Here is a 24,488-nt window from a genome sequence, read left to right as displayed (position 1 = left end):
GCTTGGGGAGGAAACTGGGGGATGAACAGCTTGAGGAACAGCAGATGTATGAGTGATGGACCACTGAGAGTTGAGAGCACAATTTATTTTTAGCAACGGAGAAACTGTGCTTGGGTTTAGACAGAGCTCTGTCTAGAAAGTTGCAGTGAGTAGTGAAGTTGTAAGGAGACTGGAGACTGGACCACCAAAGACAGCTGACAGAAGGAAGAGCCAAGGTGTAAGTGGCACCTATAGACTAAGAGGGCAGCAATAGCCCTGAAGAAACCTCATGGAAAAAGAACACCAGCAAAGAAAGAAGGGAGAAGAGACAGAAAAGGGCAATAAGGTCAATGAGCTCAACCACTACAGCCCTAGACCGGTGCTGACCCTCAAGGCTGCATTTGGAGCCGTTCCTCTCTAGCCTTAGAGTACCCACTGTAGACCATGTTAGAGGTCTTCTCAGAGAATAGTGGAATTATCCATCTCTTACATGCATTGCTCTGATGGCAAAAAAAACATATGTATGCTTGATGCATGTTTAACGAATGAATGAATGAGCTAATGACAATAGGACCTCAGCCTCCATGCCATTGCAGAGTATAAAGCCTTTTCCTACATCACAAACTAGACATTCATTCACAAATCTAGGTCACATGTCAAGTAGCAGGCTGAATTCCTCTACCGGCTTTTTTTTGCTAGCATTGAAACAACCTAGTAGGATATATAAATGTTTTTTTAAATGTGTTGTCAAAAGTTTTTGTGGCTCCATAACATACCTGATCCAACTCATCTCATACTGCTTTCCAAGAACCATCCAAAGTAAAAGTTGGAAGGAAGCATAAAACACCAATCAAACTGAAACTGGATATAAAAGAAACTGGTCTTGAGAGACCAGTGTAGCATTGTGGTTCTTAAGAAGGCTGCTGAGATGTTCTTACCTTTGAAATATATTTCATAGTCTTTGGATTATAGGAGACTTATATAAAGTCATTCACATGAATGCACAAACTTACTCAGGTATTTTAAAGACGTCATAAGAGCATCATAAGCTTGGAAGCCCTTCTACAATTCTCCTTTCCTCTCTATGTCCACATATGAAGTAGGTGCTAAGCACATTTTCGATTCCGTAAGTATGGTTTATTTTCTACAGTTTCTAGTTTCTATTCTTCAACCTGGGAATTACTCTCTAAGGAACCTACAGATAATTTATCCAAGGTTCTTCCTGTGACATTTAAAGCTGAATTCCGCTTCACACGAAGATTCTGTTTGAATTGGCTTGGATGGGATTCTGGCAAGCACACATCTGAGCAAGCTGGCTGTGGTAAGCCAGCGTGCACTCACTCCTCCCCAGACCCACATTCGGTGATGTCATCTTGGTAACTTGAAGTCAGCCATGCTAGGAGTATTTGCCCTATGGAAATACTCTAAGTGCTAAAAAGTACAACTTTCATGCTGCCCAAAGATCCAGTTGACCAGCAAACTGCTCATTTGGGAACCTACTACAAAGAAAAGAACATACTCAATGAATTCATTTTCCTGGAGTCTCTCGTGGCCACAATTTACATGTTAGCAGGCTCATTGCCTGTTGGCACAGGAATGCCGCTTTCAGTATTCTTCTAGAAATATACAAGTAAATTATTTTAATTGATTCTCATTTTTAATTTCTAAAGATTAGTAATCTTTATTTATAAAATTAATTATAGAAGCTGAAGGAGTAAAATCAATTTAAAAAGTAATTTAGTACAACTCTTTCAGAGTTAAAAAATAAAAACGTAAAATATTTAGATTAAAGAACTCGAGACTCTCTTGTATCCACCAGACTATATAAGGCAGCATGGTGATTGCAATATACCAAACATCTTGTCTCACCACCTGAATTTCTAAATAGGGTAGCCAGGTAGGTTGTTTAAAAGAAAAAATGTTCATTATGACATCTCAACTCTGGTCCTGGAAGGAGAAAGGTCTATACCACAAATAAATAAATAAATAAATAAATAAATAAATAAATAAATAAATAAAAGAAAATGTCAAAACAGAGCCAGAGTTAAATAATTAAACTGTATATGTTATCTTCCTGCCTTGTCATGCAAATATAGCAAATATTTGTCCCCAAGTTACCTCTTATGGAAAGAATGTTCCTTTCCGACAGCATGTTGAATAATGACCACCTCTTAGAGTTGCTAATACAGTTATGAACTCATAGCAGCGCATTATCACGTGATGCTATACGTGTAATGAAGAGAAGGTGTAAACACTGTACCCATGCAAGAAGCAACAGATTTCTTTTCACTGTTCCACAATATCCCAGCATTCCCACGATGATAAGGAAACAGCAAACAGCAATCATGACTGGGTGGACCACAGGGAAGTAAGTCAAGATGACCGCCTCTTCTACCCTAAAAGAGGAAGATCATATTCACAAGATGAACAGAGCATCGTCAATCAAAATCCTCCCCAGATCCAGACACTGAAGAAATGCCGCTGTGAGCTGTGGCTCCGCAAGGCATCAGCCTTCCAGAGCTGGTGACTTTTATCGCTTTGTGTCTATCTGCTTGCTTACTGTATCTTTGTTTTAGTCTTATGGTGCTTCTTTGTAGCTGTCGGCATTTCTACCCCAACACATTTTAAATGTGGGCTCCCAAGCACTAGCCCAAGAAAATCACATGAGGTCCAACCAGAGGAATGCCCCCTTGCCTAAACTTGGAGTCTGTACAGCACTTTTGTTCTGTCTGGTAACTGCTCACTTTCTAATGTGAGTAAAGGATAGGAAAATTGAGGTATAGTCACAGGAGAAGGAAAGGAGGGGCTTTTTGACAGGATATATGTAGTCACCAACCAGAGCCTGTGATCGTGATGATAATGAAACTTAGCCATTGCTCAGTGCTTATAAGCACTGTTGTACTAAAGTCTTTTCAAAAAGGTTTCTTCTCACTTGATTCTTACCATGACTCAGGGTGGTATATATTACAGTCTCCACTCAGAGACAAGGACCAGCCAGGCAACTGGTGTGTTACTGATCGTAGTATTTTCCATGTAAAGGACTGTTACCTGATGTCCTGTAGGACTAGTCGCATTGCTTAATGAGAGGGAGGGAGAGAGGGAGGGAGGGAGGGAGGGAGGGAGGGAGGGAGGGAGGGAGGGAGGAGGGAAGGAAGGAAGGAAGGAAGGAAGGAAGGAAGGAAGGAAGGAAGGAAGGAAGGAAGGAAAAAAGGCAGGCAGGCAGGCATAAATTCCAGCAATGAAGGAACAGGGGCAGGAAAAAGTGTTTTACCATATAGTGGAGGAAAACCACTCAATGAACAGATTATATCAAAGATGTTTCAAAACTGTGACCTGGGGAGATCAAGCAAAAGGATTCAATAATAACAGGCCTACCTTGTTTCTGCAGTTAAAGTCAATACATTATTCAGGTAGTCCCTCATCCAAGCAGAAACGGCCAAGACACTGATGGACATTAACTAAAGAGAAGACATAACAAACAAACTGGTTACCAGAGATTTATCTAGCAGTCACTTGAAGATTAACAACCTAAGTGAAGGATTTATTACATTATTTTTATGTTTTTCCTAATTACTTATGGGTTATCTATTGAATTTTACTGGTAAATATCTGGCCAGTCCATTAAGTAATCACATATACACGAAATAGAATATCGGCAAACAGGATACAGACAAGTGCACACTTAAGTGGGTGGCTCAAGTTCAGTGATGAAATTGCCTAAGAGGAACTCAACTTTTAAATCTAAGATGGACATAAAGCTGTCATCCTTAAATGCAATGAAGCAATTAAATATGGTTCCTGAATAATTAAACATTGTCAAAAAAAAGGTCACAGAAGCTACCAAAAAGAACTTCTGCAGACTCAAATCCAAAAAAGTGAACGTTAGAATGATAGTAATAACAATAAATGTCATGGTTTGAAACATCAATATATTCCAAAATCAACGATGATCATTACAGCATGATGGACACTCAAATCACTGTTCAGAAAATGAAAGAACCTCTTACTTATTTTTATTCTATTTTTCTTATGCAAAGCAAAGGCAGAGCCAAAGACTTAGTGAGATTTTTAATAACAGAATTTCTAGTCATGCATGCAGCCATTATACTGCAGTAACACCATTTAACAACTTCTCCTGAAACATTGAAACTATACAGGAAATTCTTCAATGCCAGTCAAAATTAGCAGATGAGAAATTCTCAGTCTGTCTGTACAGCAGAGTCAACTAGGACTCAAGCATTTCCTGAGCCCACAGTGTACCAGCCCTTGGAGCAGAAATAAAGCACCACTGGTGTGACAGGTTCCCAGTAGTTCCAATTCACTGGCAGGGTTGAGGACCACTTCAGCCATGAGAGGCTGAGAGAGCTGTGAAGAACAGAAAGATTAGACTGCAGATAACAGACCCAACAGACCCATCTAGTTCAATAAGAGAGACAGTCAGACACTGTAGGTCCCATGATCTGAGCAATTGGCAGGACCCAGTAATATATAGATAAAGAATTTGTACTGAAAAGTCAAGCGTGAACCCAACTAAGCAGCCAATTGTATCGGTTTATGGGAACAATCTCATCCCCTCTGGGATGCAGTAAATAAAATCAAGAACGTGGGATTATTTCACAAGACAAACACAATCGTTTCTTCACTTTAAAAAAGGTATTGAAATACAAATTTCAAAAAGTAAATGAAGAACTGTTAAAGATTAAAAGGAGATCAAAAAAAATTGCCCAATTTAATATGCTGGTCTTCTCTGAACTCTGAGTCAAACAAATAGATATCAAAGGAATTTGCAGACAACTGGAGAAATTTTAACACTGATGTTTAAAAATACTAAGACCTTGACTTCTCTTTTAGGTATGAATACAAATTCAATTTATTTTTGAAGGTCCCTGGCTTTCGAGAGCTCTCCTGTGAATTGTGGATGAGGTTTCACTATGACTGAGATAATAAACAGCCATGCCCAGCAGGGAAGGTTAGTAGAAAGTGGAGCAGGGTGTGTTCGTGGCTACTGGCACCGAGCAATGAGGAAATAGGGGTTAATTACAGTCCTTTCACGTAGCTATGTGCTTTAAAATTCCCATAACTCAAAACTGTAAGAAAAAAAAAACTACCTAAAACATGTTGGTAATGATTCTGCCTAGAAACCTTTGCAAAAAAAGAGAAAGTTGGCTCCTGAATTCCGAAAATTTCCCTGTTTTATCTGAAATCTTTTCAAGTATGTCTTCTTTTCAAATATGTTTTCTTAAATATAGTTTAACACTCGAGCAAACTGACTTAGCCTGACGTTTAACATTTCTGGCATTTTGATGAACAGCGGTTATTTCAGAATTATTGTTGTTGGATGGTCATCTAAGATGGTAATGAGTCTAAGCTGATGCAGACAGTGACCTCGAAACAGGCTCTCTAGAAAAAGCCTCCAAGGCAAGTTCCTGTTCTGTACGCCATGAAGAATGGCCCTCTGCTGGGAAGACAGTGATCACTTACTATCCTGTTACTTGTTTACAAATCTGTATTCCACACCTTTTGTCTCACATCTGCTCGGCAATGAGTGACTCTTAACCTTGTAAATGTCACAGGGGTAGGATATTTCATTATTTTAAATTATTTTGCGGTTATAAAGAACCCCTTCGTTGCTCTATAAAGTAAGAAATGACCTTGCCATCTCCATCCTTGAATATCTTTCTTTTTAATCATTTTGAGAATTTCCTACATGAGTATAATTATTTTGATCATATGCACCCATTCTTCTCCCCTGTCTAACTCATCCTTGTGTTTCTTCATCCATTTGCAACTTTACAGTCAGGAATCTTCATCGTGTAAAATTGATTAACAGTGATTGTCACTAGACACTGTTCTTCCCCTTATAGAAAGAGGGGGGAGAAAGGAAGGAAGGGAGGGATAGAGGGAGGGAGGGAGAGAGGGAGGGAGGGAGAGAGGGAGAGAGGGAGGGAGGGAGGGAGGGAGGGAGGGAGAGAGGGAGATAGAAGAAATTCATTTCGTTTGAACTGTATGTTTCAAGCCATTTCTTAACTGGCAGGATGAATAAAGCCTTGGCTTTGAAGTCATGATGCCATTCAAAGACTATGCATTGATCTTGGCCAGGCACTGTGCTGTGTGCTAGAGACACACTAATAGGAAGAAACTAACACTATCTCCACGATGCAATTAACCAGGGAAGAGGACACACATTACCAACTCCTCAGAGGTGTGAACGCGCAGCTGCAGACTGTTCTAAGTGTAGGGCAGAAATAGCACAAGATGCTTTAACAACTCCTTTTGGACTCTCTGACAGGGTCGAAGGGACTTCTCTAAGGTGCCTGAGATCTGAAGAACCATGTCAAGTTAATTAGGAGGGAAAGGATAAAATGAACTTTCCAGTCAAAAAGCAAAGCAAAGGTTCCAGAGTGGAAGGCAGCGTGGTATGTTCAGGAAAGGGAAATTGCTCTGATGGGAAGGCACACGCAGGCAAGAGTCAGATGACAGATAGCCTTGGAAGCCATAGGATGAATGAGTACGTCCTTGATCATGATGACAATGGGAAGCCATAGAACTCTGAACTCCAACTACGAATCCGACTTCTGTACTTTTCGGTGGATGACTTTTGGTACGACATTTAATCTTTCATTGGTCTTAGTTTTTCTTCACTTTTAAATGATCATTAAAAAAAATCTGTATTAAAGGAGATTCTTTTGATGAAGTGGACCCAAATCTATTACCTATGATTATCACATACCACTTTCAACTTTGAGAGTTTCTCTTGATCTTTCTCAATGTAAGAATCTAGACTGTTCCTAAATTAGTTCAGAAATGGAATTACCAGGTATGTGAAGGTCTACCAAGAGGACAGCTCAGAGAACCACCGGACGGCCATTGTCAATCTTAGCATGTCTAAAACCGACCTCAACTCTGCTTGCTCTTTTGTCCCCCTCCCCGTGTTTACAGGCCCTAGTGAATGAGATAACGAGCCCTTCAATCACATCAACTGGCAACTTGGCAGACAGCCTGAACCTCTCCCTCTTCCTCACTGGACATTTAATTAGTTTTGAAGCCTTTACATGGTTCCTGAGAGGCATCTGGCAAATCCCTCCCCATTTCCTGCTGCTTCCGGCTAGTTCAAGCCCTGGCCTCTCTTGTCAGGTAGTAGCAATCATCTTCATAAGATATCTCTCCAGCCCATAGACTCCTAGTGCATGATACAGAATCAAGCATGCTTCAGCACACAGCCGTCCCTATATTATTCCCAACTCCGACTACCTTTTCCCTGATCTCCCTCAAGATGCATACAGTTATACAAGGCCCTTTTACTCTCTCGTTAAAATGTTCTTCCATTGTGTTTGCTGGCAGATTGTTCCCATAGTTGACCAATGATGGAAGCCCTTGCAAAGGGCACCGTGCATACCTCCCGAGGTCCCATGCCCTTTCTTGCAGTTACTATGTCTTGCCCTGGCCTTCCAGTCCTCAGAAGCAAAGTAACCTCCACTTCTGCTTGGACATCAGCCCAAGCCCCAGTTAAAGTAGAAAGACTGTCTCCAGGCTCCCTCTGAACCCACAGCACTCTGAACGCTCTTGCTGCAGTCCTGGGGGAGCGTCTATCTCAGTTCCTGCTTTAACCTGCTCAACTGAAATGAACTCACGGAGTAATAGGGCCTCATACTAGCTAGGTGAGTGGATGGGAAAATAATTAAACTACATGGAACGTCTTCTGCTTTCTGAGCAAGCCAAGTACTAGAGATCTTTAGCAAAGTCAAACACTCTGACAGAACTAAACTTCACTTGCTAGAAATTTTCCATAGGAAGATGCTGGCCAAATGACAATGGAATGACTTACAAGGCGGGTCAGAAACTAGTAGAGAAAGGCTTTAGACTGTTCGCTGTACATTCTACCATGTGTCACTGTGTTATCCTGACAGGTGTCCAGCAAACACTGCAGCTGTACCTGGGACACTGGTCGAAATAAATATCAGCGCCAAGCCTTCTACCACAGCAAGCAAGTGACCTTGAAAATAAATGACTTAAATGCCTGAAAACAATCTCATCCTCAAAAGACTGATTTTACTCACTGAGGCTGAGAAAGTGGTAAGGGAAGGCACAAACAGAGCATGGCTACACCAAGGAATAATGATGGAGGAAGGTAACTGGTTAATTATAATAAACCAACTGCTTGGCCTCATAGCTTAGCACATAGGTGGGTGGAATAAACAGAATAGGATGCTGGGCGGAAGAGGAAGTGAGGTCAGACTCTGCTCTGCTTCCGGAGAGACTCTACAGCTCTGCTCTGGAGCAGAGACTCCATGCTTGCCATACTCCGCTCTCCCGGGCAGATGCACGCAATGAAGCTCCTCCAACCCACGATGGACTTAGGCTAGAATCTTCCCGGTAAGTGCACCTTGGGGTGCTTACACACATTACTAGAAATGGGCTAGTCCAGGTGCGAGAATTAGCCTGTAAGAGCTAGAGTTCATGGGCCAAGCAGTTCTTTCAATGGATACAGTTTGTGTGTTGTTATTTCGGGCATAAGCTAGCCAAGCGGACGGGGTGTTGGGGACACAGCCCCGCCGCCGCTCTTATTTCAACAGAATAAAGCCAAAATGAGACTGAATCACTTCAATAAGTCATCCTCACATTACGTAATCAAGAAGTGTAACTTACAGGAACAGCTCACACTCCTAACTCAGTCGCCGTGTTCTCTGTGATTCCCCCAAAATCAGTTCTTATTTTGTTTTAGACTTATATTTTCTCTTTTTGGACTAAGCATATAAAATATTATACGTATTTATCGGGTATTCATATTTTAATTTACAAATGGGATGCATATGGATCAAATCAGGGACATCGTTATTCACCTGTTATTCGGGATCTCCAGTATTGTCATGTATTATCGAAATATTAAGAAAAGATGTAGAAAATAACACAAGCATTATTTCATAGAAATGCATTTGTCATTTGCTGTATCCAGTCTTGTACCTTAGCTAGCTCTCAACAAATAATAAAATACCAAGTGTGCTCAGTTGAGGAGAGCATGGTTCATTTTCTCCTGAATCTAATTATGGCGGTAAGAGTGTTAAATCAAGTTGCTTTGTAAATCAAAACTATGCGTGCATTTACGTGTTCTTAGTTGTGTTATGAAACATTCACCTATAGTTTGCACGACCTAGGTCATTGCCGTAAACAAAGCTTCTTCAACTGTTTGCGTAAGTCACAGAACAGGGCAGTGGCACAGATTCTCTACAGGAATGATAAATGTCTTTCCTTTGTGTGGCAAATCTGTTGGCAAGGATAGAATGTCAGCAAGGTCTAGCTCTTACTTCTCCTTCTGTCTCCACAAAGAGCACCCAGACAAACGATCCAGGCTTTCGGGAGCATCATCTCCCTCCTCTTGTAAATGCTGAAACTGAAGTGAGAGCTTTACTTCTTTAAAAGCTGACTTTGTGTTTACTTAAAGTAAAATAAATTCTTGCTGGTTTGGAGGCCAAAGCGAATATGTTCCCAGGATACCTCCGCCCCCTCTCTGCATGCCTTCCCAGCTTTCCTTGTAGGAGTGGGTGACAGAAGATGGGAGAACAGATAAAACTATTGGATGACATCTTAAAGGAATAGACAATGTTAATAATGGCCAGAAAAGATTGAGAAATTACTCACGAGCATAATTTAAGCATAGACTCTGTAGTCAGAAGTGGCAAACAATAGCACTTAGAATAACAAACAGTTCAGAGAGTTTCATACATCATCGATCGTGTTTGCTGGAAGATTGTTCCCATAGTTGACCAATGATGGAAGCCCTTGCAAAGGGCACCGTGCATACCTCCCGAGGTCCCATGTCTGTTCTTGCAGTTACTCTGTCTCTCCCTGGCCTTCCAGTCCTCAGAAGCAAAGTAACCTCCACTTCTGCTTGGACATCAGCCCAAGCCTCAGTTAAGGTGGAAAGACTGTCTCCAGGCTCCCTCTGAACCCACAGCACTCTGAACACTCTTGCTGCAGTCCTGGGGGAGCGTCTATCTTAGTTCCTGCTTTACCTGCTCAGCTTAAGAGAACTCACCAAGTAACAGGGCCTCATACTAGCTAGGTGAGTGGATGGGAAAGTGATTAAACTACATGGAACGTCTTCTGCTTTCTGAGCAAGCCGAGTACTAGAGATGTTTAGCAAAATCAATCACTCTGACAGAACTAAATATAGGGAGACCATCTCTCCCTACATACGATGACTTTCACTCCCTGGACCAGAGAGACTCACTTTTAGGTCTCTGATGTTCTGATATAATTAGTGGAGACATAGCCTTTATTCTCATAATCACAGGAGTTTACAAGAGAATGAATATGGTCACGAAAGGAGGGTAGATTATTTCATTCTGCACTACAGTTTGAGGGTGTTGCAGTCACCTCTACTGTCCCAGTGTCCTAGCTTGGTTTTGTCCCTTGAGTGAAGTTGGTGGTAAGGGACCCAACGTTCCTGTCTCCAGTGGGAATCGACATAATCCAGAATCTACCACCTACTCCACAAAAGTACTCCACGAGGTACACTGAAGCCTGTGACAGCTGAAGCACAATGTATTTTAAAAATAGTAGTTTTACCTAGATTAATTTTTTCATAATGAAAATTTATTTATAAAAGAGCTCAAAAAATCAGGGTGCTTTTTTTACCCCTAATTAGAAAGAGAAAGAAACTTGAATGCCACTCATAGTATAAAGATAAAAGAATATCAATCTCAGTATGAAAAACAACTATTTTTTTTGGAGTCAAACTCCGTCTTGTCAAGAGAGTAACATCTTATGGAGTGTACGGTAGGAAACCATCTCGTTACAGATTCTGACATCCAGAGAACATAAAAAGAATTTATTCAGTGGCTCCTGCTGCTCCATCTATCCCTGGTCCATCCCTAAACCATGAACAAGATTTCCTGCTCATCTTTCGTCTTTTTGGTCTCTTTCCATGGTTAATCAGAGAAAGTTCACCTTTAGCACCTTTTAAAATGGTAAGCAAACGCCAACGGCACATATACGGTAATTGAAACGGGAGCTAAATGTTACAGAAAGGGTAGCATGCTTTTAGAAAACTACAAACAAATACGAAGTGTTTGTCATTTTCACAAACTTTCAAAAAAAATCCTACTTATTCCTCTTTATAATAACAGGCACCTATCAACCAAGAATAATGCCCAAATCAGAAAGTTACAGAATCCATTCTTAAAACAGAAGAAAGCTTTCATTTAAGTGATGTGTCCTTTGAACGGGAAGACTGTGATGCTTCAGACAAAAATAATCTCCACCCCTCCGGCATCTTGTGCAGTAAGAAGCATCATCTCCAGAGAGCTCTCCGCTGCAGAGATCCAGTGTCCGTCACTCCCTCTGTGCAGCTCCCCACACAGCTGCCCGACACCCATAACATATTAGGCAACTATCAGAGTCATCCAGAGTCTGTCCTTTGTCCCTGGTCAAGCTTCTTCATGACTTGGAAGACACTCAACAGATGGCAAGTCACAGTGACAGCTCCACAGAGAGCACTGGGGTCTGAGGACCTGTGGGTTGCTTCCTCTTAAACACGGCGACACCTCACACTTAACAAAAGTTCAATACTCAAAATCTACGTTTTTCCTTAAAGATTTTGATTCCGAGGATAGCAAAACAAAAATTACATGGGATGTCTATGTTTTCGCAATGAAGATGTATGGTTCTCTTCTTCAGAAAACAAAAAACAAACAAAAAACCTTTCAGTGTAAGGCGAAGGGGACTAATGCCAACACATTACATAAAAGGTATGAGTATGTCAATTTACAATGTGAAGTGTAGAAGGTTCTACTTTGGAGCCCTATTAGGTATCAAGGAAAAGGGTGCCAACTCACAAGAGAGAGAAAGGAATAAGCCCCCTGTCTACAGTCAGGATGTGAAGTCTGGTTTAGGGAATGGGGTGCAGATACCACATCCGTGTACCTTGCTTGTAATGCCAGTGATAATGAGAAGCCAGCCCTTGTTCCGACTGGCGAAGAAGGAGACTGACTCGGACCAATCATGTGACAGAGAAACTTCATTAGTGTGATCAGCGCTAGCGTTCTAACTTGGTGGCAGAGTACTCGCCTGGTATGTCAGAAGCCCTCAGTTCAATTTCAGCTCACACGTGTGAACACACACACACACACACACACACAGGTACACATGCATGTACACAAGGGCACACAGGGAAGCTGAGCCCGAAGTTTAGCAGCGTGCTCGGGTGATTTCCATGTATTCTGTGGTCTGGAGGGCTTGGAACGAGCAGGTGGATAGCCAAGCCTTCCCCACCGAGGACGTTCACTTGACATCACTGCGGATACATTCAGCGTGGTTCCCAGCAGGATAACTTTTCTATTTTCTACATATGGATAAATAAACAAAGCTGGACCTGGGCTTCCTGTTCTGATGCTTCCTAGCGAGTTACTGGGCTCATCTGAGCACTGCTTTCTTTATCTAAAAAGAAAAAAAGGAAGAAGAAAGAGAGAGATGGAGGGAGAAAGACAGACAGACAGACAGGGAGAGAGAGAGAGAGAGAGAGAGAGAGAGAGAGAGAGAGAGAGAGAGAGAGAGAGAGAGAGAGAGAGAGAGAGAGAGAGAGAGAGAGANAGAGAGAGAAACAGAGAGAGAGAAAGAGAGAGAGAGAGAAACAGAGAGAGAGAAGCCCGTGAATGGGCCAGTGATGAACACTAGAGTGAGCTGGCCAGAAAAGGACAATATTTTGCTTTTGTTTCTCTCTAGAAGATTTTGCCAACTTTCCCTAAGTAGGAATAATTATTTCATAAGATTTTAACAAATATTTAATAAGGTTTATTTTTTGTTATTGTTTATCTGCTGTTTGTTTTGATTTTTGAAACAAAGCTTTATTTTGTACGCAAGAACTGGCTTAGACTTCATTACCTAACAGGCTGAACTTTAATTCACAGCAATCCTCCTGTGTCAGCCTTCCTGACACAGGATTGCAAGCATGAGCCGTCACTCCTGGCACCATGGATATTTTTAAGTGAGTGAAAAAAAAAAGAAAAAAGAAAAAAACCTCGGGACCAGCGCTACTATATTTCAGTCAGAAAAGGCTTGTCACACAAGCCTCTAAATACCTGAGTTAAACTGAATCCACATACAGGTGGAAGAAGGGTCTACAGAATCATCCTGTGATATCCACCCACAGTCCAGGGCACTGTCAGACCCCCCCCCCCCCACACACACACACTTTAAAAAACTTCTTAAAGTCTACAAGGAAAAAAGAATCCTTCACCAAGAAAAAGAAAGTGTTAGCACTATAAGAGAAAAACCCATCTACAGAAAAATTTTGTAAAGGAACTAGGAAGATTTCACTGCTGTGCAACAACAGATAAAATCAACAAGCAAGAGGAAACCTCAATAAGAACAAAGCAGGTAATGAATATAAATACAGGAGGGAAGGTGCATCCAAAATATATGCAAGTAGATAGGCAGGTGGCAATCCTTGCAAGTATTGGAAGAAGTAAAAAGTGAAGTAATAATATCACAAAACTTGAAATTTTCAAATGGGTTAAAATTGAAAAGCACAGGGTTCCTAACAAGGTAGCAACAGATATTCTTGTACAAAGAATAAGGTATATCGATGGCTTTATTTCTGAGCTAGAATTCCGAAGCAAGGTTACTGGATCAAAAGTACCGTGGTGGAGGTGGCAGGAACAGCGGTTCTAATCAGGACAATAATAATCACCACTCCTACTACCAGGAAGGGTAGCAATCCACTTCCTGTTTGTCTCCTTGAGGAGATTAGCAAGACTGTGGTAACTGCACTGGCCACCTGGCTTCTAAACTAAGTGCCACTGTTCTGCACGCTCAGCACACCCCTAAAAATATGGGGGGGGGGGGCTTTTATCTATTTTAAAGATAGAAAGCCAAGGCACTCAATTTACCTGGTAAATACCCAATAACCACATCGGAGCTACTTTCTATTTTTTCTATTTTATGGATGTTAGCTGCATTTCTGTCTTTGTGCTCTCATGGCAAGCGTTTTGGTATAGACAATCTCATGTCAACAACAATTACAAAATTAATGAAACAAATCATGAACGAATATGAACATTTGGGTAGCAAAAGTAAATGGCACTTCTGTCTGAAACTCAAATTAGAGCACAGGGAGATGTGATGGATTGTTACAGAGGAGAGACCCGAGCGGGGAGAACAGGGCTGGAGACAGAGCAGGTAGCCATCTATATAAACACGCAAATCATAACATCCATACTCTTACAGTCAGAAAGATGAAGGACAGGCTAACAGTAAAAGAATAACATTTTGAAGTCCCTGGTAGCATAAAGGGGCCTGCAAACAGTTAAGGGGTGGGGTGGGGGTAAGCAGATTTCATTATTCAGAAGAGCAATGCCTTTGCAGAATGATTTGGGTATTTTCCTGAATTGGGAAAAAAAATAAGTAATTTCTCCATTGCTTTATTTTTTTTTTTTTATAGACCAACAAACAGAAGATCTTGTTAATGGGGAGGTTCAGAGGTGAATAAACCCTGCGTGCTAAAGGCATCGTGTAGGTGCCAGGGAGCTTAGCCCTGTCCCTGGCACCACCATCGGAATAGCTGACCTCTGCCATGCCATTTAAGTTGCTCTCAGTTTCCTGATTTACAAAGAAAGGAAGTTCAACTGGGTCTTCCATAAAGGTCCCTTCGTGAGGAACTGTAACGGTAACAAATCTGTCACCCGAAAGCATAATGTAGGCAAGTCAAAACCTAGCAATAAGAGTAATAATTACACATTTCAGGAGAAACAGAGTTCATAGTCTTAAGAGCAAATAGCTAAACCAGTAATTTGGTGACCCTCGTTAAAATGTGTCCTTTTAGAACTGAAAAGGACATAAGAACAACTGGTGATTTTTCTACTTCCAAATGCCAAATGGGACTACTCAGCGTTCTAATTTTCGCCCTGACTTTTTAAAAGTTGTCATTTTGGATATTGTTCAGATGACTTATTAACCACTTAATTTGTCATCTTAGAATGGTGTCAATCGTAAAGGAACATTTTTTTGAATACCATCCTCTAGAGGCCAGATATAATCGCTGCTGGGAAAGAAGGGGGACTAGCCAATGCCAGGCAGACGGCAGACAGACAGAGAAATAAATAAACTGCACGCTAAAATTTCCAGCAGGAAATGGTGAATATAAATTACTGAAAGGAAACAAAAGCGGCAAAAGGGAATTTGCTTAAGCACGACAGCCTTCTGAAGTAGCATTCACAGTTGTAATATTTATATCTTCCTAAGCATTATAAATAATACACTATGAACACTTTATGTAAGCATGAAGTGTCGCTAACTCACACAGCATAATTTCCACGGGCTTGTTAAATTTTATGTATTTTGTTTCCTTAAATGACTGGGTTTTTTTTTCCAAAAGCATACATGAAATTCCTCAAACATCCCAACTTAGCAATAGTTATGTGAAAACCACCTTTTAGAGTGTATGGCATTTATAAACCTATCCAGACTTTTGATAGGATCTCTAGGTATGAATCCTTCTAAAGACATATTAACACCATTTGCCGCAACCAATTTATATAGGCACAGAATTATGACGTAAAGAAAAAATGTAAGGCTTGCACAGTTATCTAAAAGTCCTGCAAACTAGCAGTTCGCAGGTACTATGCCATATTTCTCTTATCTACCAGTACAAGAGCGTGCATTTATTTATATCCTTAGATTAGCTTCATGTCTAATGTTACTGGCACTTGTATACAGGGGCGGACTTTTTTTCTAATTACACGTGGAACTTGAGCTAGATCAAAGACATTTTAAGAAGGTCAAATTTTACTTCTCTGCAAAACAGAGGATGTGATCTCACGTCATTAATTAATGCTGGGCCATGCCCTTTGGCGCCTTCTCTGGTGGTGCCGAAAACCGGGTCCAGCCATGCCCAACTGCTGGGATGGTGGAACTGAAGGCTTACCCAAAAGAGCAGGTTGAGGGCGTAGAGCAAACAGCGCAAACACTTCACGGAATCTTCTCTGGCCATTGTGAATCTCCAGAGGGAAAAGCCCCATCCTTTCACCACATCCTACCGATCCAGGCAAAGCAGCCGCGATCTGCAGGAACGGGCACAAGCAGAGAACTAACTTCACAACAAGTGCACCCCTCTGCCAGCCTAGTATTCTGCTAAACCTCAGATGGGTCCCAGAATCCCCTAGCCTCCTCTATTCCAGACATGGTCCCATCAAAACTTATTTGTTAGAGTCATAAAGGGAACAAGACACCTAAAAGTTCTATCCTGGCCTCAGATAACACCTGCTGCCCAGAGAAAAGGCTGACTCTCGGGATGAATGAAGGTGTACAGTAAAGTGGTTCCCAGGAGACCTGCCGCGCGGTCTTCTGCATTCTAATGAGATTTTCTTTGCTCCTTCCCAAGGGACAGCAATTGTTCTAAAGGTTACAAACCTTTACCTCTCTAGAGATGCCACGGGCATCTGTCCCAACACACACACACACACACACACACACACACACATACACACACACACACACACACACTGAACTGGAGCAAGCTAGTGTGCCCTTCTCTTCAGGACAATTTCTGGGTCCCAGTTCAGCGTTCCCCACCCCACCACCCGGTCGCACGGCCCGGGTGTGAACTCGGGGGACTACAGGGGGCGCAGCGCAAAACTAGGATTCCGCCCCGGGACTAGGGTTTCTTTGGGAGAATGTGAGAAACACTGTTGGTCGTCCGGGAATAATGGATGAGCCTGGGGCGGGGTGGCGAATAGCCGGGAAGGACTTTAGGGAATCAGGGTCGGCGTAGCTGTGCCCACTCGGGTCAGGTCATTCACCCACCCCCCAACCTCAGGACCCCGCATGCCGCTGCGACCCTGAGGTCCCCGCCGCCCGCAGAGCACAAAGCCCGCGCGGTGAAGCAAAGCCACCGCGGCCGCGCGCCCCCGGCAGGACGCACCGCGCAGCGCAGAAGCCACTCGGCGGGCAGCCGGGACCGTGGGCAGGAGAGATGCAGGACTTGTGGCCACTCACCTTCCGAGCCGCGCTCCAACCGGGGGACAGTCGGGGACACACGGCGGACACTCATCCGGGCAGGGACACTCCTCCCGGAGAGCCAAAGGGCGGCATTGGCTCCAGCAGCAGACGCTTCCTTGTCTCACTCTCCCCAGCCGTCGCTGTCGCTGACTCCTGGGAAAAAGAAAAGGAAAAAAAAAAAAAAAAAAGTCCGGGCAACAGTCGCTGGAAAGTCTCTGCTAAGCCACCTCCCAACGCCGCTGTCCCTCCCAAGTCCTCGCCAAGTCCGGACGAGGCAGCCGCGGCAGCCAGGGCCAGCTGCACAAACTCTCAGCGCATGCTCGGCCGCTGGCTGCCGGGTTGGGTCCTAGTGGGTGTTTCTTGTCCCTCTCACCCAGAGTGACACCCCAGAGGGATTCTTCACCTCTGTAAGACTGAATGCTGGAGAGATAAAAAAGCTGCAAAGCAGGGAGGAGTTTTCGCAGCAAGTCCCTGTAAAATGGTGGCGTTGCAGGAATGGAGACTGAGTTATAAGCATAAGGAAACAGGCTTTTATTATATGAAAATATTTGTGTTTGAGAAGGGGGGCCACGGGTGGCCCAACCTAATTCCTGCAATGAGAGACTAGTTTTCACAACCTTTGTGAAGCCGCCTCCTGTGACTTGTCATTAACGTGGTGCCCTGTGATCCTTATTGATTTGTGCACGCCCCCAATCAAAAACAAATAAATATATAAATATATAAAATACAGTTCTAACCCACTCCACTCCACTAATACTAGCAAGACCATCGATGTATCCTATCCAGGCTTAGAATTCGGCTAAGGAAAAGAGCAGTTAATTCTTTCAATTAATTCAAATTTTCTCGAATTTCTCTTGACTGTGCTCTAACTGGTGATTTATCTCAAAAGGCACACAGGGTAGTTAGTCTTCAGAAACTTTGTAGTACTTCCTGAATTTCTAGTTTCAAAAAAAAAAAAAAAAAAAAAAAGAACAAGATGGAATTCAGGAAGTATCACGGTAACCACAAAGCATCACTCCAAACCTAGCTTCTATTTCAGAAGTAAGAAATTTCACACTGAAAAATTTAAATTGCTGGATCATGCTTCTCCCCCAAATAAATTGAGTTTTATCCCTCACAACAGTATACACTGCAGTGATCGCCTGTTCCCACATAGCAAATAAAACGTCACTTATAAATGTGAGTTACCTGAGATCCAAGCAACATCATTGAGGAAAACTAATAACTGGCATCCTCAGTATAATCCTCAGTAGTCTGTGTCCGTCATCACCTGTTAGCCATGTGACCAAAGTCACAAGAAGACATGGTCTAAATTGGTTGGAACTGAGGTCAACACCGTGAGACAATGTGGATGCCCAGGCCTAAGCTAATAGCATTCTTCCTAAACAAACCTTAAGACACTCAGCCCTAAAAAGCATACAAGAAGTGCAACCATCCACACAGATTGCCAAGGAGAGCTTCGCACTCCAGCCACACAGTGACTTTCTCGAAGTGTGGGGAGGAGCTAAGAAAGCTGCTTTTATCCTTCACCAGTGGGTTTGCAGGCGAAGGCGGCCGCCTGAGTCACAATAAAGACAGCTGGGAAAGAAAAAAAAAAAAACACCATTCAAATGCTGCTGGTGCTACACCTTCCTGAGAGATATAAAAATTCCCTCCTAGAAGGGAGGCTTTACATTAAAACTGAGAAAAGGAATGCCAGCAATGCTCGCATCTCAGAACGAAAACTCCTTTCCATTGTTAGAAAACTGGTCACCTACCCTAGGATGATAAAATAATAAAAATAGATAAAAATGCTTTAGAGGCACATGTGTTCCCTCTTTCCACAGGAAATAAGGAGTGTAGAACCAAAAGAAAGTCAAAGTAATAGCATAACTTCATCTCTCAGTCCAATCAGAGCTCACACTACTGCCTGGAATCCCAGCTGTCTGTCTAGAACAACAGTTTAGTGGTTCTCAAGGTCCCTGTGTTAGGATCACTTCCCATGAGCTCTGAGGAAAATCCTGAAGCTCTGGTGAACTTCAACACACAGAATTCGGAGTCTCCAAAGGGTAGCCTTAGTGTGCAATTTATTTCAAAATTCTCAAGGCAACTTACGGAGTTTAATCAACTTCAGTATGAAAGACCACATCACTTTTAGAACACAGGGCAGTTGGAATGGCCTGCCTCAGTTTGACCAGTCTCTACCCTCATTTTGCCCTTTGCCTCCAGAGCCTGAGCAAGATTCCCTACTGGGAAGCCTGACAATTGTATTCTGTAGGCTCTGTAGTTTCCTGAACCACATTCTCTACATGGGCACCATTACCATTTGAGTAAGGGGTGGCATATTCAGAATGCATAGTCTACTCAATGCCCTGAAGGCAGGAACCCATTCAAAGGCAGTATGTGCTCCATTAAGTATTATTTGAGTGTGTGGCACTTACTGTACCTCCCCACTGCTGAAGATATTAAAAACTTAAGTCCCTGCCTGCTGAGAAAAGACCGAACAGTTCCTTTCTGTTTATTTATTGGTAATAATATGAATAAGATCTGCATTTACAAGCGCTCTTTTCATCAGGTCCAGAGTTAAGAGTGAAGCTCAGTCATGCGGGAAGCTCTTCTCAGCACATGGCACTCCCCTTGTGCACAGCTTATCCTGCCCACTCTGCTCAGCTTGGAGAGGAAGGAACGGCATAGGTGTTTGGTTGCGTGCATGAATGAGTTTTGCTGACTTCTGAATGTAAAAGGCAGTTCTTCACCATCATGAACCAAAAGAGGCTAACGGGTTGCTTTTATTAAACAAGGCTTCTGTACACAGCAAAATGGCTACTTCCCACAGTGACACATGAACTTCTCAGAACCATGGTGGCATAATGAGACTCAACGACCTCTTAAGGATGATGATGCAGCAACTAAAGGAGTATCTAAGATTTTAGTTATGAAATAAGGTTTGCCTTCCTACTTCCCCTGTTAACCTGTATTACAGCATCTCAAATCTTGGTGTGTGTGTGTGTGTGAGTCGGGGGGTCCCACTGGCAGGCTCCAAGAAGGAAGATAGATTGGTCATTTCCTACTGGCTCTATGTCAAATACACATACATACTCAAGCTATGAAATATAGTCCGACCTTTTCTTTTGAAAGTACATGCCCAATAAGACCAAAAAAAGCCTTCCTCTTTTTTGTTGACTCAAGTAACCTTCACTGTACTTTAAGTTTAAAATACCAAGATAAAATGCAAGGCATCTGCTGAGCATGGTAACTTATGCCTTTAGCCCTAGCACTCAGGAAGCAGAAGCAGAAGGATCCCTGTAAGTTCCAGGCGAGCCTAGACTACTTAGTGAGCTTCAGGAAAGCCAGGACTACATACTGAAACTCTATCCCAAAAATAAAAATAAATTTAAAGGGCAAAGTATTTAGTCAGATTAAAATTTAAAAAAAAAAAAATGGGCCCACTAATACCACGATGCGCAACTTTCAGTGTTTGCCTGAATTTGTTTACCCGAAGAGTCTAAATTTCTCTTAATTAAATTTGAACATATATACAACTGGAAACTAGAAATCCTACCACTGCACTAAGTAAGAAGGGCGTTTTACTTGACAGTGAACAAACACAGCTCCTTTCCTCTGTAACAATCCTGGGGGCAGGTCTTGTCTCGCCGGCATCCTTTTTATAATGATGCTCATTTAGCATCTTCTGACACTTGTGACATCTTTTGAGATCTATCATCTCAGTGTCCTCGGCCATCCCATGTCCTCCTAGCCACAAAGCCACTTAGTGAATCCAGACTTCATGTTCAGTCCCCAGTATTCCTGGAGAAAAAAAAAAGTACTTCCTTCCTGTTGATCTCTGTAGGGAATACAGAAACTTCCTCGGAGGTAGTGTGGGAGGCTGTCACTCTTGCCTCACTCCCTATGACCGTGTTACATTCGCATGAATGAACTGGTTGCTAACAGTAAGTATGGTTCTACTGTGATGGATATTAAACCGATTAGAATACAGTCTCGGCACCTGAGGCAACTCTTATCCCAACTTCAGAGATTTTGAACTCATTAACCAGCAGACAATGGAAGGCAACAACCCCGCTGTACTCAGGAGGTGTCCACAGGATCATTATTAGAAACATAGACCAAAAAGAGTAAAAGTTTCAGAGAAATCCCAGCTCTCAGTTTACAACTTCATTGGCACAATTTCTTTGCAGAAAGCAAAGCTTAGAAAATCTAAAAATGCCTTTTTTTATGAAAAAAAATCTAATTTCAGTTATTTAAAATAAATAAAAGGAAAGGAAAGGAAAGAATTGAGGTCTAATAAACTACCAGACACCAAGCTCCTCTTTCCTTAATAGAGCTGTCGCAGAGCACTCTCTTTTATCAGGACACCACAACTAGAGGACGTGAGCTCTCGGTCATGTCCACAGTACCACAACTAGAGACAGACTGAACAAGCTGCGACACTCCCTCACCTCCTGCCCCTTCAGTTCCTACTCCAACTGGACACTTCATAAAATGTCTATTCATTTATAATACTGAAATGTTGGATTTTTACAATGATGCTCATTTAGCGACCTCAAACACAAATATGCTCATTCTACCATGTATAAGATAACTACTGTCCCCCAATCAGTTGACTGGGGGAGGGGGAGGGAAATGGGAGGCGGTGGCGGGGAAGAGACAGAAATCTTTAATAAATAAATAAATAAATTTAAAAAAATAAAAAATATTAAAAAAAGATAAATACTGTATGTAGTATCAGCTATAATTTTGGGATTAGAATTTAGCCTTTACAAAAATGGTGTCATTGGAATTTAACTTTTCTCTTATTATATGCATATCTCAGTATGTCTGTGTATATGTGTGCATAGAGGTATGTATATGTGTGCTTGTTAGCCAAAGCCATATATCCTGATCCAGAGTTATAGTGAATTTCTACTTCATAGTTCATAGTGTGGATACACACATTGTTGACTGAAGGATGGGGAAATCTAATGTCTCTTCTCTTTTTGGTGGTGATGTCATGCTTACTTAGATGAGGCAGATGCTTTCCATTATGTTATATCTTTTTAGGGCTGATTTTCTCTTGCTTTCTGAGGAACGGAGAGGGTGATCACCTGCCAGGGGCATAGGAATTCCATAGTGAGACTCCACAGTTAATTTTAATGACATATGGGTGTTTCCATCATTGGAGTACATCTCTTAACTTTATTATCAAAGTAAGCTGCCTGACTAGCTGGAGAACAGATCTGGGATGTAGCAGGATTGGTTTGGAAAATTTGTAAATATTTTTCAAAGTAGCTGGTAAGAATTAAAATATGTTTGGTTGCTTTTTTATTTTTGGTGTGTGTGTGTGTGTGTGTGTGTGTGTGAGAGAGAGAGAGAGAGAGAGAGAGAGAGAGAGAGAGAGAGAGAGAGAGAGAGAGAGATTTCTACTTACGTTTTATGTGTCTCTGTTACCTGGCTGAAATCTTCCCAAGCCTGCCATATGCGATAAAATGGTTCCTATTTCCAGGAAGGAAGCTTAAGGAGCAACAACAGCCAGCCAGGGCTGAAGAGCTGAGCATAGTGTCACTTCATTAGCTGGGTCCCCATGGCCATTCCTCATATCAGACGTGTAACTGAGAATCAAACAGGAAACTTGTGCTAACTAAGCTGATTCTCTCCCCCCCCCCCCCCCCCCCCCCCCCCCGTTTTCCTTTCCCTGGCTGTCACGAACTTACCTATAGAAAGATGGTGTCACACACTCAGTCCCCCTTTTCCTTCTGCTCCACATCCTTCAAGCTGCTAAGCTCCAAGTCTCCCAGACAAACTTACCCAGTCCGCAGCAAGTCAAGCTTTCACAGGCAGCCTCATTTCACTCAGTTATGAGAGCAGATGAGGACGGCCAGAACCTAAAATCTAAACCAATCAATTAGAGTGTGACTGGAATTCGAGCAAAGACTCATCAAAAGGCGGTGTAAATTCAGGCAGCCAAGCGGAACGGAGTATGAGGGGAATGTACTGGCAAGCCCTAGGTGGAAATCTCAGCAGGAAGGCAGATGGCGGTCAAAGAGGCAGGGCAAATGGTGGAGGGCAGGTGCCCTGGCAGATGGACAGAACTCAGGAGAAAGGGAGTTTGGCAGGAGAGAGAGAGAGAGAGAGAGAGAGAGAGAGAGAGAGAGAGAGAGAGAGAGGTGAAGGAAGGAATGATGGATGAAAGGAAGGAAGGAAGGAAGGAAGGAAGGAAGGAAGGAAGGAAGGAAGGAAGGAAGGAAGGAAGGAAGGAAGGAAAGGAAGGACAGGACAGAGGGAAGGAGAGGAACAATACAGAAAGTCTCCCTGAAGCAAGAGTCCCATTCCTGACAAGGTGATTTAGACTCTCTTTGCCATGCCCAAGCTCTGAGACTGATCCTGAGACCTGAACTCTAGCCCATACAAAGTCAGCAAATAAGGTTGAAGGGAATATTTTCTCAAGCCTAATTTTAGGAATCCAGTATTCTAATTGGGAAAGTTTGCAGTCTCTGGATCGAAGATCTCAACGCTGGGCTGAGAAACTTGTCATGAATTTAGAGCCACCGAGGGCATGAGGCGATATGCGTCTGAACAATAGCGCAGAAGTCTGAGGAGAGGGTACCTGTTTGTAGGCGGTGGTTACACCTCTTGGTAGGGATGTGATAGAGACTGAGAGCCGCCTCCGTTTCCTTATCTGCACACCTGCCCCCTGAAGAAGACACAAAGGTTGTGTAATATGTGAGTGGCCTAAATTTAGCTGGGGGTCACACTGTCCTTGGAGGTTTAAATAGAACAGGCTAAGCCACTTTCCTGCAAGCCCTGGGTAAAAAAAACGCTTTCACCTTTCACTCCCTTTGGGGAGTCAAGAATGGGGCAAGAAGGAGGAAATGCCTGTAGAGTCCTGATGCAGTTTACAGACCATGTCAGCTCCTGCGCACCAGTCTTCTGTCAGAAGGTGACAACTTTTTTAGAAGTTTCTCTTAGTACAATCATTACCATCCATGCTCACTGCGGCTTTTGACTAATGTCTCAAAGAGCGAGAAGGGGCTTCTGCAGCAACACACAGACCACTCAGAACAAGCCTTAGCAACTCTCAGCATCTGTGGTCTCTGTGTTCCCAGTAGCCCCTCTCTCTGGGGTCTCTCACTGACTAAGAGAACCTCAGCTCCGCATTCCAGGTAACTTCTCAAACAGATGCCATAACTATCTCTTTTATTATCTGTCTTTACCCTAGAATTTTTGGCTTTTACATAATCTTCTACCTAAGAAAAATAAGGAAACTTTTTCTTTTGTATTGTTTTACAGGACTTAATATGTGATAGGAACTATCTTTAAGCATCGTATAAATACTGACAATTTAATACTCTGTCCATCTCAGTCCTGAGGAAATTACGCAGATCATGTTAAGTAAAGGCAAGAGACAAGAATGCAGTGCCAGGCTGTCTATCCCTACAATCCTCGACAACCTAGTAATCCAGAAAAATACATAGAAATAAATGGCTGTATAGTAATTAGGAATAGTATTTAAATATCAATAGGTAGGATGTGCTCAAAAAAAT

At 42.5% G+C, this 24,488-nt stretch overlaps 1 protein-coding gene across 1 annotated transcript in view; it reads right to left on the bottom strand.

Annotated features, from left to right (window-relative positions):
- Tspan12 (tetraspanin 12) overlaps nt 1–17,117 on the bottom strand; it is a 70,292-nt gene extending 53,175 nt beyond the window's left edge. Inside the window, exons 1-4 of the mRNA XM_050145895.1 lie at nt 16,969–17,117; nt 15,899–16,034; nt 3,355–3,437; nt 2,240–2,375 (exon numbers count right to left, since the gene is read on the bottom strand). Coding sequence (XP_050001852.1) covers nt 2,240–2,375; nt 3,355–3,437; nt 15,899–15,964 — 285 coding nt within the window. The 5' untranslated portion in view covers nt 15,965–16,034; nt 16,969–17,117. The remainder of the gene's footprint in view (nt 1–2,239; nt 2,376–3,354; nt 3,438–15,898; nt 16,035–16,968) is intronic.
- Nucleotides 17,118–24,488: the final 7,371 nt, after the last annotated feature.

Source organism: Alexandromys fortis, unplaced genomic scaffold (genome assembly GCF_014885135.2).
Source record: "Alexandromys fortis isolate MF-2015 unplaced genomic scaffold, M_Fortis_MF-2015_v1.1 scaffold_34, whole genome shotgun sequence".
Taxonomy (NCBI): domain Eukaryota; kingdom Metazoa; phylum Chordata; class Mammalia; order Rodentia; family Cricetidae; genus Alexandromys; species Alexandromys fortis.
This window is presented reverse-complemented; position numbering and strand designations above follow the sequence as displayed.